Source organism: Vulpes lagopus, chromosome 8 (genome assembly GCF_018345385.1).
Source record: "Vulpes lagopus strain Blue_001 chromosome 8, ASM1834538v1, whole genome shotgun sequence".
NCBI lineage: Eukaryota > Metazoa > Chordata > Mammalia > Carnivora > Canidae > Vulpes > Vulpes lagopus.
The window spans coordinates 129,257,039-129,271,656 of NC_054831.1; the positions used below are offsets into that span (position 1 = coordinate 129,257,039).

The 14,618-nt window shown below is 57.2% G+C and overlaps 1 protein-coding gene across 2 annotated transcripts in view; it reads right to left on the reverse strand.

Moving 5' to 3' along the window:
* The window catches only part of IGSF21 (immunoglobin superfamily member 21), a 238,182-nt gene that overhangs the window by 11,518 nt on the left and 212,046 nt on the right, over window positions 1-14,618 (reverse strand). For both annotated transcript variants that reach the window (XM_041765187.1, XM_041765188.1), the window contains exon 5: window positions 1,827-1,942. In XM_041765187.1, coding sequence (XP_041621121.1) covers window positions 1,827-1,942 — 116 coding nt within the window. The remainder of the gene's footprint in view (window positions 1-1,826; window positions 1,943-14,618) is intronic.

Genomic DNA, 14,618 nt, shown 5'->3' on the forward strand with positions numbered 1-14,618 from the left:
ATTCAAGTTTTGAGAGGCGGCAGTTAATTTAATTTGCTGTCTTTTAATTTTGGAAGGTGTGCCCAGAGGACTGTGGGGATGGGGTGTATTTTTTAATAAATCAGGTAAATAAATGGATGGGAGACATGGAGAGGGGAGGGCAGGAAGCAGCTTTCTGGGGATGCTGGTGCAGGTGAAGGGAGGGAGGGGGTCTTGGGGGAGGGGGAGGGCGAGGGGAGGAAACGAGGGGCTGGGAGAAGCTGTCAGGGTTTACAGATCCAACGAGGAGTCTCCTATGCACATAACAACCTGCTTTGGATTTTTCTTTCTTTCTTTGAAAAGTGCTTCAAATGCAGGTTTGTAATTTATACCAAAGATTTCTTTTTAAGTTCTGATCTGACGTCCCAGGCAAACGTAAGATGCCTGGAATGTGGATGAATTAAGGATCTTGTGTGTGTGGAGAGAGAGACAGAGAGATAGAGAGACAGGGAGAGAGATGTCGCTTACATCTATACGTATATTCAGCTACATATAGATACGAAATTGAATATTTTACTGCCGTATCTTAAATGTCAGGAACAGGTGGGGGCTGGGGGTGGGGAGTCTTCCCTCAGGCCCGGGGGTAAGGAGCCTTTCTTCATGCCCCTCCAAAAAGAAGTTGTTCTTTGGAGAAAAAGACCAGCTTGTCTGATTATGGGGAGACCAGACCTCTTTTGGGCTCCAAAGGGGGAAATTCGGGTGCCATGTCCTGCTCTCAGCAATCGCTGGGTTTGAAATTGCCTTTTTATTTGTCTCCTTGGAAGTACAGGTGGAGGGGGAAGGGCCTCACTGAAGGCTTGTCTCTGCAGCCCTGCCTACTGCCTCACCTGTGCCTGTGGGCACCTGCCTACTGCCTCACCTGTGCCTGTGGGCATCTGCCTACTGCCTCACCTGTGCCCATGGGCACCTGCCTACTGCCCCACCTGTCCCCATGGGCACCTGCCTACTGCCCACCTGTGCCTATGGGCACCTGTTTACTGCCCCTGTGAGCTCCTGTTTACTGTCCCATCTGTGTCTGTGGGCACCTGCCTACTGCCCCACCTGTGCCTGTGGGCACCTATTTACTGCCCCACCTGTGCCTGTGGGCACCTGTTTGCTGCCCCATCTGTACCCATGGGCACCTGCCTACTGCCCCACCTATGCCCATGGGCACCTGTTTACTGCCCCACCTGTGCCTGTGGGCACATTCCCACTGCCCTGTATTGACTCTTTCTGCACCTGTTTACTGCCCTGCCCTGAGAAGTGGGTCTATCTGGGCCTAGGTCCTGAGGTGAAGCTGGCCTGGGTCCCTAGGTCACCCCACTGCATCATGCTTATGAGACATTCAGGGTCAGCAATGTGTGGTCTCCCCCGCCTTGAACTCTAACCCTACCCTCCTCCACTGCAGCCCCAGCCCCTCCCTAATCCTAGTGATGGATGGAACTCACAGGGGCAAGAGTAGTAAACAGTTCTCTTGGAGGGGGCCTGGGGAGCATGTAGCCCATGGATCCCAGTACGGGTCAGGGAACCCTAAGGGGCCCACACAGGTTCTCCAGGCGTCAGTAAGGACAACTTGCCCTTCCTTCACTTCTAAATGTCTTATACGTGAGGGTTCATATAATTCATGAGACCAAACAGGTCCTGTTGCTTCTAAAAAAGGGGAAAATTTTGGGGCGCCTGAGTGGCTCGGTCAGTTAAGCATCTGACTCTTGATTTCGGCTCAGATCATGATCTCAGAGTCTTGAGATCAAGCCCCATGTAGGACAGGCCACAGAGAAGGGTGGTCCGGCAGGGGGCGGGGAGGGGCTGGGCACTCCAGGGGGACTCACCATGGGGGCTGGCTTCCCTCCGGACACGATGCAGACCAGCGTGAAGTTCTGGGCTTGGTAGCGGCTGAAGGGGGCTGGCATGTCCGCGGCCACCACTTCGATGGAGGTGGGGGGAGCTACCGGGAGGGAAGCACAGCGACACAAAGGCTTTAATGAAAGATTTGGGAGTTCACTGATGACCTAAGATGGGCCAGGTCCCCTGCGGCTGCTGGGAGCACGACTGCACCGGCATCAACCATAGTGAGAGCAGCGTCGGGGCTGGGCGCACAGATGAGGGTCCTGCCTCACGGGGCTCACAGCCTCCTGGGCAGGGTGAGCCCAAATGGAGCCCAGGGCACAGGTAAAGGAGTGAAGGGCGTCAGATCCCGGGAGGTACAATGGGTGTGAAGGGGTCCCCGGGCAAGCCTGAGGAGGTGACTGTGCTGCTACTGAGGAAGCAAGAGCCGCTGGAGGACAAGTGTGGCAGGTGGAGGGAACAGCGGCGCATGCAAAGGAGCATGTTGGCCCAGGGCAGGGGCTGGTGGGAGGCCGTGGCAGCGGCAGTGGGGATGGGGGGATGTGGTGCCCGGGGGCCTGGGGGATGCAGGGAAGAGCCGCTGACGGTAGGTTAGCGCTTGCAGGCGTGTGCTGGGGCCGGTTCCTAACGGCTCATGAGGCTCAAATGTGCCATTTTCAGGACTGTTGTCAAGCAGTTGTCGAGCCGCTGGTAGCCCGAAATCAGCCACAGCGGGCATCTTTACACCACGGAAATTGGCCGCCACTATAAATCAGGGCTTTTTGTGTCTCTCCTTCTTCTGCCGCAGCCCCCAGAGAGGGGCTTTCCCAGCACACCACTGGTTATGGGTTTTCTTCTTTGTCCCGGGAGCGGCGGGGAGCCATTGAAGGTTGTAGGCAAGAGCTGAGACATGCTCTGAGTTGCATTTTGGAGACTGAAAACACAGAGTGTGACTCAGGCTACACAGGCTGACCATTTAGAGCGGGGTGAGGGCAGTAGAGATTAGAGGACTTTGAGAGCTATTTAGAGTCAAGAGCTGCTTCTTTCCTTTCTTCCTGGAAGTTGCCTCCTTTTGGCTGGGCCTGCCTCCCGCCGGCTCACGCTGCTCTGTTCACCGGCCACCACCGGCTGGTGTGACAAAGCCAGAGCTCCCGGGCACCGTGGGGTGTTGGAAAGGACACAGATGGAGCCATCAGGAACTCCGAGGTGCAAATCCCAGCCACGTCACCACATCTCCATGTCCTTGGGCAACTTACCAAAACTGTGAGCCTCCGTTCCCCCGATTCGCTAAATTGGGGAGCAAAGCCGGGCAGACATAGGTAGAAGGACGGGCCAGTGACGAGGCGTGCGAGGGCTCAGCACATGGTAGGGACCTGCTACTCTTCGGATTCCCACTATTAATCTCCCCGGCCCCCTCGCGCTCAGCCAGGACAGGAGCCAGAATCTGAGAACCCGACTTGGGTAAGACTGTCCAGCCTTGGGTCAAGTGCGACGGGGGAAGCAGAGAGAATGGATCGCCGTGGGCCTTTCCTTCCTGCAGGGGGTTTTCACTCTGGCAAAGTTTAATTAAGTTCCAGAAACAGTTCCTGACACCTACTAGGTGCCGGGCATGGCGCCAGGCACCTGCTATAGGCGCCCCGTGGTGAGACACGGTGTCGAGAAGCCCACAGGCTGGGGGCGGTGGGGAGGGGTGACAGCCGCCTGGCAACTCTATTTTAAGGCCTAGTGCGACGAAGCCAGGTACGAGCCATTCATCCGTTCGGGCCACCGCCGCGTGCTGTGCTATTGGCAAGGGAAGCGGCGCGAAGGGGAAGCAGTGGGCAAACAATAGACGGAGAATTGTAATTAAGTGTGAGATTGTATGAAACAGATGGTAAGTGGGGTTGGAATTCGGAGAGGGGAAACACACGCCGGAACACGGCCATTACCTGGCAGCCCCACATTCTGCAATCCGACTTTTCCCGAACCCCCGCAAAACACCTGGGGCCCCACAGCCAGATCCTGCCGTCGGCCAACGCCGAAGAGCCAGGAGCGCGCTGTTCCAGGCCCGCCGTGGGGTGAATTCGTTTCAGCCTCCCCATCAGTCTGAGAGGTGGGTTTATTTATGCCCATTTTACAGATGGGAGACGGAAGAGGCCAAGGAGGCCGCCTGGGGTTCCACAGAGTCGGGATTGGAGCCCGAGCTCAATGACTCGGACATGGGGCTATGCCGCCCCACTCTTCGGAATGAAGGAAGGAGCTCGTGTGTGTCGGCAGCTCGAGCCCTAAGGATGCACCTATGGAACCCTCATTTACTGGCACAGCTCAGCCTCTGTGGAAGCCCGGCCATGCAGGTCCCTGGGTCAGGGGCGGGGTGGGGGGTCTCCTGTGGGCGTCTGTCCTTGACTGGGCTACCCCAGAGACGAAGGGGCCGTGCCAATTAGAGCTTTAGCAGAAAACTCTGGCGCTACCCATGGTGGTGCATGCACAGGTGTAAGTTAGACCCTCCAAGAATCCGACAGGCCCAGAAATGGCAGGGGCGTCTTCAATGTCACTCATTTCCCCTCACTTTCATGGAGAGCCTTAGAACCTTCCTCATAGGACTGCTTTCAGGAGCAGATGACAGGATGCTTACAGGATGGCTTGTCAGCTTGCCAGACGCAGTGCCGCGGTGCTCCTTACCGTTTGCATCGCCGTCATCCGGGAGGTAGTACAGGGCAGTGGTTAAAAGCGTGGGCCGTAAATCAGACGACCCAGAGTTCAAAGACTGGCTGTACCACTTGCTACTGGCTGTGTGACCTTGGGCAAGTGGTCGAACCTCTCTGAACCTCGATCTCACAGGGTGAGATCAAAACGGAATCACAGGGTACCTGCAGCGACTGGATGAACGGTGGCCTGAAAGCGCATCCGATACGTGTCAGTTGCACTTATTAGCGGGATTATTTACTAACATTCTTTCTTGAGGTTCCTTGCTGCTGGCCACGAGAATTAAAGGTCTCTCTGCCTTTGGGGCCTTCACGGTTTAGTGAGAACAGAAGATGCCCTAGACTGGCACCTTCCCACATAGCAGTCAGCTCAGCCCCATGAGGCTATTGAGCCCTTGAAACGTGGCTTTTTTGAGCTCCCGTGCGTAATTGTAAAGTACATGCTGCCTTTCGAAGGCCATTTCAAAAAGAAAGTCAAATATATGACAAATATATTTTATATTGAAATGTGGATTTCAATATAAATTTTATATGTTGAAACTGTGGGCTCTCCTGGACTTAATGCATATATTATTAAATTTAATTCACCTTTGAATACTTTTCTCAACGTGGTGATTAGGAAACTCAACAATGACATACGTGGCTGGCAAGTGGCGTTTCTGTTGGATGACACCGGTCTAGACCTGCTATCTGACGAGTAAGCAAACTGAGGTCAGAGAGAGGGACAGATTTGGAAGCCAGTGGCAGAGCCGAGACTGGCACTCAGGACTTCCAGACCCCGGCCAGGGTTCCTTGCAGAGCACGGGTGCCCCAACCACCCCCCGCCCCGTCCCCCGCACATCTGCACACGCACACATCCCCATCCTGGAGATCTGCACCCACGTCACGCACGCCGCCCACGCAGGCCCTGATTGGGAGACGTGTTCCTGTCCCTCGTTATATTTCTGAGCAGGTGTTAGCAACATGTACAGCTAATCAAGCTCATAAGACAATAACAGATTTCAGTTGTATGGACGATGACACAGCAGAGCTGCTAATATCAGCGTGGACAGCCCCGGCTTCCTATCTCCCCATCAACATATTCCTCAGTCGCCGTGTCCTAGGAAAATGTCACTCTGCATCTCGCCTCCTGTCTTGCGGTGGAGGGATCTGAGTGCAGGCAGTCAGGGAGCTGTCTACACCTGGGAGTCCCTGGCTGTTTACGGATGCTTCCCTCCACACATCACATCATCCTCTCCCTGTTCCTCCTCCCCTTCCCGTCTCCCCACTAAGCACAGCTCCCCCCCCACTCCACCCCCCCGGCTGCAACCTCATCCCTGCCTCCCTCTGCACCTGGTCCACTCCATCCCCAGCTCTGCTCTCTTCCCAACTCGCGGGCCTTCCCATCCTCATCTCTATTCTCATCTCCATGCCCATCCCTCTTACAGATCTGACCAAGGTCAAAGCAAGCAACCCCCTATGTGCCCCATGCCTGGGGTAGACCCTGTGGTCCCGGGAGCAGTGTCCAGTCAAAGGCAGGTGACCTGCAACATGCACGCACGCACGGGCATAAATTCCATGCAACCGTCTGGAGAAGAGTAATCTCCGAGTTCCAAGCCGGGCTCCAGGATCACCTTGCTGTGATCCATGTGGCATATAAGGCAAAGAATCCACAAAGAACCCAGTGCACCCACTACGAGTGTCTGGTCCCTACGGACTCCGAGGATGCACCTTCAGGGGTGTCTGTGCTGGTGCAGTGCTCTCTTAGGTGGCCGGGGGAGCCCACCCACACCATTTACCCGAAAGGACCCTCCTCAGGGGAAGAGACACCGAGTGGGTGTATTTGGATCGGGGAGGGGATAAATGGTAGCAGTCCTGGCGGCGAGAGCCCACACCTGAGCAGAGCTTCAGAGTCCACAAGCCGCTCCCAGGCTCGTCGCGCACACTCAGCCCGGGGCAGTAGGAAGCCCCCCACCGGCTCTACACGTCGACGGCCAAACAGGCGTCCCCTGAGTCCCCCCAATCCCAAGTCGAGCCAGTCAACTTCCCAGGTTTGTGTGACTTCGTCCGAAGCAGAGAGGATTGCTGCTGGAAGTTTCTCTGACCCATTCTGTGTCGCATCAGCCCACGTCTGCGGCCCCGGCCCACGCTCGTCCCCGGACGCAGGGCTTGCGGTTATTTTATTCTTGACCGTGAGGCAATGGTGGGGGGATGGGTTTTTATGAAATTAACTCTGAAATATTGCCCGTCTTTATCTTGAAAGCAGAACTTCGTTTCGGTCATCGTGACTCGCTTTGAAGATAACGCAATGGTTCTTGGCGCTGTAGATCAGCCGGTGGCCTTTGAAATGTGAGAACACAAACCTGCTCTTACACAAACCCCAGCAGGCCCGTGTCTACCTGCGTCTACGGGAGTTAAGTCCCCTCCTTGCCCCTGAGGTCCTCCCCGGCCCCCGCCGGACTATGGGCTCAGACAACAGTCCCACCGAGGGGCCAGCGCCGGCTCTGCCACCAACAGCCCGTGGGACCATGGTTGACGCCCCCAGACGGGTGACGATCTTCCAATCCGCAAAATGGGTTCAATAAAGCACAACCTGCTAATGTTTCTGCTTCCGGGATTTTTGAGAAGAGCCAGCAGACAAGAACCCGCTATAAGGATGACAAAGTGCACAAACGTAAAAGGATTACGTGCATCACCCCTTCGACTGCCCACAGCCCTCCCCGCGCTGAGGGAGCCTCTTTCCCTTCCAGGAGTGACCAGTGTCTGGAGGAGACGACAGCCGCCCTGTTCCCTGCATACCACCGAGCGTCGGCGCCGAGCCCATGCCTGCTCTGAGTGTCATTTATCACGGGGTGGTAATCAATTAGATTTGGGGAGGGGTGGGGAGGGAAAAGACAAGTTCAAAATTATATTATTTGCAAAAATCCATTCTTTCCTCTCAGCACGCCTGCTCTATTGACTGCCTTCCTTTCAATCAGCAACCGGTCATTAACCGTATTTCAAGAAAAAAAAAAGAAAAAAAAAAAAGAGAGCCACCCTCTTAATATAAAAGTGTCATGTGTGACTATAAATGTCCCCCCATGTTCCCTTTTTTAATTTTTTCCCTTTTTTTGGGGGGCGAGGAGATCCCCCATCTCCGTTTCTTTCCATCCTTTCCACCGGTCTCTCTTGCTCAAAGGAGCACCCCCTCCAGGCAGCCACCCTGCTCCTGCCGCGCTGAGCTGCCCAAGGTTCCCTCTGCACCCCCACGGCCTTCCCCTGCCCTGAGGGAACCAGTCCTTCTGCTGGTTAACTCCGCCTCACCCGTGAGGGCTGGCCTCCGGCGCGGCCTCCTCCAGGCAGTCTTCCTGGACTTTGCCAGGCTGGGTTGGGGCTTATGCTCGGGATTCCTGGGGAGTTCTGTTTTGTCATTCTCACGGGTGCTTGTCACTGTGTCCTGGGTCTGCGTCTGTTTCTCCGCGAGGCTGTGCTCCCTGAAGTCTGGAGCTTTGTCTTTGCTCCACCTGACCTCAGAGCTGGCGCAGGCCTGACACACGGCAGTTCAATTCCTGTTTCCTCCCTTCCTTCCTTCCCTCGTCTCTCCCGGCACAGGCAAGCACACAGCCTGCTTGCAGAAGGAATCCCAGGAGACCCTATAATGCTGTGGACTCTGCCTTGCCTGGACCGAGGCCACCTTCCCCTCCCTGTGCCCCAAACACGCCGAGCCTCGGGGGGTGGGGGGCAGTCCATGAACACCCTCAACGCCTTTGAACCCCAGGGCCTTTGCACTTGTTGCTGCCCTCTGCTCAGTTTTCTGCACGGCTGGGTCTTGCTTATCTTTCAAGTATCGGCTCAGATGTCACCTCCAACCTAGGCTGGGCTCCCCATTTATTCTCTGTCACAACGCTCTGCCACTTCTTCACAAAGCACATCGCATGTTCCATTCGTACGTACGTTCGTTTGCATCTGGGCTTTCTCGCTGACGCCCCCACTAGAATGTGAGCCCCAGAGGGCAGGGGCTGCTTCTTGTCTATGGTCACATCCCTAGTGCTGGACACACAGGGACTCGCTCAATAAATATCCGTCCCATGAACGAGGGACAGTCCCATGAGTGGGTGGGGAGGGACCCCCCCGGGTCGTGCCTTCCAGTCCCTGCCCCATTCGGAGGGGCTGAAATCTCTGGGCCTCCCGCCCCAGGACCCTCCCTCCGACAGAAGCCCTAGGAGGTCCACCAGTGGGAGGGGGAGACTCCAGCAAGAAAAAAGATCGGGGGAGAAGCATAGCTCTTTGGTTTATGGGAAAATTAAATATTGAACTGAGTAGTAACAGCAGCCAAGGGAGGAAAAAAAAAAAAAAACCTTGACAAAAAGCCCCCAAATGGAGCCACCATCAGTGACAAGAGAGACAAACGCAGCGTCTGTGCCTCTATGGGCTGCAGCGGGCCCTGCTACGTGGCAGCTGCTCGGCCCCCCCCCAACTTGCCAGTGAGTGAGAGCCTGCGTGCTGATGATGCCACGTGAGGGGTGGGGACCTGGGCTAGGCCATGGCCAGTGTGGGTGGGCACAACCTGGGACCCTCCCTGCCCGGAGATGGGGGCCCTTCCGAGTGCACAGGGTCTCGAAGGCGAGTGGTGGTGGTGGGGGGACCTTCCAGCGGCTGCAGGCGTAATCCATCCCCCCACCTTCCCCTCAGCACCCGTTCACCTGCCTCGCCCCTCCCCTGCCAGCTGTTGTGCTCTCGCAGTGATGGAAGATAAAATTAACAACCCCAACTGGAGGCCCTGGCTGGCTGCTCTGGGGGGGGGAGCCGGGAGGGAGCGGGGAGCCCGGGAAGCAGAGAATCGGTGAGGCTGGGCAGAGTGGGTTCCAACTCGGGTTATTGCTGATGGAGAAATAAAACCCTGCATGCGCGCGTGCACACACACACACACACACACACACACACACACACACACACACTCAGAGGAGTGGTGGGGAGGCCGGGCCACAGGTTTTAGCGTCGGAGCTGGATTTGTATTCTGGTGCAAAATCCTACACTACACACCTTTAACCTGGTGGCTCTCGAAGTGTGTTCCCTGGACCCGCAGCATCGGCCTCACCCTGGAGCTCGTAAAAGGCAAATCCCTGACCCCGCTTCCAGACCTGCCGGAGCCACCCAGGGAGGGCAGGGTGGGGGTCCAGCCACCTGGGTTTTAAGAAGCCTTCCAGGAGGTTCTCCAGCAAGCTCAGTGGGAGAACCACTCCTCTCTGACTTCTGTGAGCCTCCGTGGGTTTATCTCCAGGGTAGGGGTAATATGACCCGCCCCCTGGAGGTGTTCTGTGCACCAAGAGCTCAGTGCACCGTGGGTGCTCAGGAAACAGCGGAAATTATTGCTGGCTGGGAGGGCAAGACTCGGGGAGAGCAGACAGGGCAAGGGGAACACCGTCTGGAGGCTCCAGCTCTCTGCAGCAGCCGAAGGACCTCAAATCCCTGAAGCATCCCCCACCCACCCCCCATCACAAGGGGTTTTAACTTTGGGCTCATGCCCTGATTGGCCGCTGCGCCAGTGCTCGCAGCTTCTGACTGGGCTCCGAGGCCGCCAGTCCCCCGTGGGCCCTCCCGGGGCCCGGGGGTTCCCTGGCTGGAGGCAGCCTGCCCAGCAGCCGTCTGCAGCCGCCGTGGCGGCGGGCTCAGCCCCTCCACGCCACTGTAGTTGATGTGGCAATAGAGCAAATGTGTTCAGGCCCATGATAGGTGCCATTTCTGCAGAGATGAAATCTATGGGGTGTGACATGAATCCGTTCTAAATAGCAGCGAGGCTGGCTCTTCGGAGGATGTTTTCAATGTCTCCCAGAGGTATATATTACACACATGGGCGATTTCACCAGGTGCCATATCCGCCGCTTTATGAAAGACGCCTGCGGAGGCCTGCGGAAGCCTGGGAGGCCCTGGCAAGTGGGAAGAAAGCACGTCCACGATCTGGCCGGGGCAGCGGCACCCAGCTGAAGTTCTTTCAGCTGAGCTCAAGTTCAGCTGGCTCTATGCCTTCTCCCCCACCTCCGTGACCCCGGAGAGCAGCGGGCGGGAGCTCGGAGATGCTTAGAGACCTTCCCTTCCCCCCCTCGCCAGTCCCGGGTCAGCAGAACTGACCACCCCCCGCCAACACCTTTGTATTCTGGGGCTCAGAACAGGGCTCACCCTTGACCTCGCCCACCCAGGGCCCGGGGCCCCTGACCCCGAAGTCCCCGCCCTCCTGTCCACAGTCAGTATAACCCGTAGGCAGCTGCTAGCTCCCTGGCCTCGTCCACAGAGCGAGGGTGACACCGGTGTCACCGGTCCACGCGGGTCACTTGTGCGAACGGAAGAATACGGCAGGTGCCACCCCAGCCGAGCTCCCAGCAGAGCCCCAGCACCCAGCTCGGAGCCCTCTCTCCCAGCGGAGGCCTCTGCAGAGGCGTCTCCCTGCTCTCTCAGCATCTCAGGATTGATTTCCGGAGTCAGGGGGCAGGTAAATCATTCTTGAAACTTGCTTCTCATAAAGCAAATTCGGGGGTGGGGGACAAGGTAGGAGGGGGGAGAAGGCCTGGAGAATGGGTATTGGGGCCACAGGGATGGTGCGTGTTCTCTCCCCGACATTTTATGATGGAAATTCTCAAACCCAGGCAGAAGTTCACGAACTGGCCAGGGAGCACTCCCACCACCGGCCAGGTCCTCCAGCCAACACGTACCCACACCTGTCACACGTCTGTGGGATGTGTCTTTTTTTAAAAGCTGGGTGAGGCCGAGCCAAGCGTCAGTCCCCACAGGAGCAGCTGTGGGCAGGGGTGGAGGGGCTCCATTTGGGGGAGGCCGCCTCTTGCACCAGCCTGGCCGGGGCCCCATGTGCGGGGCCTCAGCCACCTACTCATCTCTGGACCTTCTACCCTCAGCAGGTGCATTCCCACCTCGGGACCTAGTCAAGGTGCTAGTACCTAGGCATAGGCCCCAGTACCTAGACATGGGCCCTAGTACCTAGGCATGGTCTCTAGTACCTAGTCACAGGTGCTAGTACTTAGTCATAGTCACTAGTACCTAGGCACAGGCGCTAGTACATAGGCACAGACGCTAGTACCTAGTCACAGACTCTAGTACCTAGTCATAGGTGCTAGTACCTAGTCAAGGCACTAGTACCTAGGCACAGGCTCTAGTACCTAGTCACAGGCCCTAGTATCTAGGAATGGGCTCTAGTACCTAGTCACAGGTGCTCGTACTTAGTCACAGGCTCTAGTACCTAGGCACAGGTGCTAGTAGCTAGGCACGGCACTAGTACCTAGGCATGGGCACTAGTACCTAGTCACAGGCTCTAGTACCTAGTCACAGGCTCTAGTACCTAGGCACAGGCACTAGTACCTAGTCAAGGTGCTAGTACCTAGGCACAGGTGCTAGTACCTAGGCATAGATGCTAGTACCTAGGCATAAGTGCTAGTACCTAGTCACAGGCCCTAGTACCTAGGCATGGGCGCTAGTACCTAGTCAAGGTGGTGCTAGTACCTAGGCATGGGTGCTAGTACCTAGGCACGGGCGCTAGTACCTAGTCACAGGTGCTAGTACCTAGTCAGGGCGCTATACCTAGGCACAGGCTCTAGTACTTAGTCACAAGCGCTAGTACCTAGTACAGGCTCTAGTACCTAGTCACAGGCACTGGTACCTAGGCACAGGCATTAGTACCTAGTCACAGGTGCTAGTACCTAGTCAAGGCGCTATACCTAGGCACAGGCTCTAGTACTCAGTCACAAGCACTAGTGCCTAGTCACAGGCACTGGTACCTAGGCACAGGCGCTAGTACCTAGTCACAGTACCTATGAGTCGCACAGGCATTGTGAGGCTGAGCTGAGCTTGTGTTTGTTAAGTGCTTTACAGGTCGCCTGGTGTGGGCGAGTCCAATTCCCACCGGCCACCGTATTTGTGAACAGCGACTCCCGCCACTGGTCTGGAACAGTAGCTGGCCTTTGCCTACACCGCTCAGCTCACTCTGGCTGCCAGCCTGAGAGCTCCTCATGCTGGGGGCTGGGGACACGTGTTCATTCTGCTGGCCGGGGTCCCGGCGGGGGGAGTACAGGGCAGTTCTCAGCCAGTGTGCGCTGAGCGGATGTTTGCAGGGTGACAGGGAGGCGGGGGCAGGTCTGCTCAGCGAGTATCCCCCTCTGTACCCGGCACACAGTGGGCAGGGCTGAGGGCTGGGGAGGGCACTTGACCATCATCCGCACTCACTGGGGGTCACTCAGGGGCAGGGTCCTGGCTAAATGCTTTAATGCATTCGAGCCTCACATAACCCAGGAAGCAGGGGCTATTATCCCTGCTTTACAGAGGCAGACAGGTTTCCAAAGGCAGAGGTCCACGGCCATTCGGCCGGCGAGGGCCAGGGCTAGCTCTGGAACCGTGTCTGGTTCCCAGCCCAGGTCCCCAGCCCGGGCTTGCGACCCTGCGGGCACCACCTGGCCCTGCTTCTCATGTGTCATCGGCTTTCGCTCAAAGCCTTGGTTTCGTCTGTGATGCAGTGATAGGGCCGGATCACATCCCTGCTCACGTCTGTGGCTCTGAGGGAGCAGGTCTGGAGAGTAGCTACAGCAGGAGGCTTCAAGGTTAGAAAGGAGGAGACAGCCCTGAGCAGCTGTGACACAGGGGGACTGGTTGGCAGAGCAGGGCCAGCCCCCCCCCATCTCAGGAGGATCCTCAGGAGTTGGGGTCTCTCCTCTGATGGGCTTGGGGGGCCACAGGAGAGTCAGCTGGTGGGAGGGTGTGGCTAGAAGCATCGTGCCCGGTGAACACCTCCTCCTCTGCCCTAACTCCTCTGCTCCCAAATGCCAGGTCCATCCGGCTCCCGGGGCATCCCTGGACACATGTCACTGGAGGCAGGGCCCTGCTCTGGCCTCGTCTTTCCTCTCTGCCTGTGGCCAAGCCAGGTGGACAGAGGGCAGGCGGGGCCTGCGCCAGCCCAGCATGAGAGAAGAGCCTCCCCCCTGCCCCAACTCCCGCCAGGACTCGGCATAGCAATTGGCTCGATATGAGCTCTGGAGCCACGCTGCCGGGTCCTGGCCCTGCCACCTCTTGGCTGGGTGACCTTGGCAAGTCACTCACCCCCACTGTGCCTGTTTCCTCGTCTGTAGCATGGAGATCATCATCTCTACGTGATAGGGTTCTGAAGTCAGGTATTCAGACCCTGGCCTGGCCCCTGGCAAACGCTGAATAAATGTCATTGTCACCAGTGCTGCTGTGATGACTGTCATAGCTTAGTGCCCACGCCTTACCCGTGCCTTGGGGTCCTGCCACACAGGAGTGCTCCCCACTTGCCAGGCTTTCCTGCTCCCACACCGTCGCCTACAGGGCTCCTTCTGCCTGCAATGCCCCTGTGGGTCTGCCCCTGGCCTACGAGGCCCAGCTATATACCACCTCCTCCATGAAGCCTCCCCGATGCCTCCTCCTGGAGGAGTCCCTCCCCCCGGAAACTCCAGCATCCCTCAGCTTGCACCCTACTCCTCCCGGCCCCCCTTATTTTCTTCCTCCTGGATTCTGGAAACCTGTGTTCTTGTCTGTCTCCCTCATCCTTCAGGGACTCCTGCAGGGCAGACACTGGGTCTCACATCCTTCCATTGTCCCCGGAGCCTAGACGTCAGGCTCTGGATGCAGAGACTGGGGCTGAGCATCTCCATTGGTGGCTCACTAGCCTCGGGATCGCAGGGAAGTTGCTTCCTCTTTCAGAGCCTCAGGCTCCTGGTCTGTAAAGTGGAAATGACTCTAACCACACTCTCACCAGCACGCATGCGCATCAAACAGAAGAATGCTCATAAGGGACCTGGGACGCTGCCTGACACGAAATTAGCCCTTGGTGGGTGCTAGCTTTTGCAATTGAGATGATTGCGATTATCAGGGGTGCCCAGCAAGCTGACAGCAGAGACAGGACTGCTGACCCCCAGGGCAAACCAAGCTGGAGTGTGGAGTTGGCCTCAGTTTCCCCTCCTGTACACGAGGCGGTGGGATTCCTTCTGTGTCCCCAGGGGTGTCTGCAGGGAACAGACCCGCGCCAGGGGCCAGCTCACTGCCTCCCACAGTTGCCCTGCCCTCCCTCCCGGCTCGCACACAGCTCTGTTAACACCTGTACCCTCAGACTCATGCCTGCTCCTTAAATCACTGGGCCCG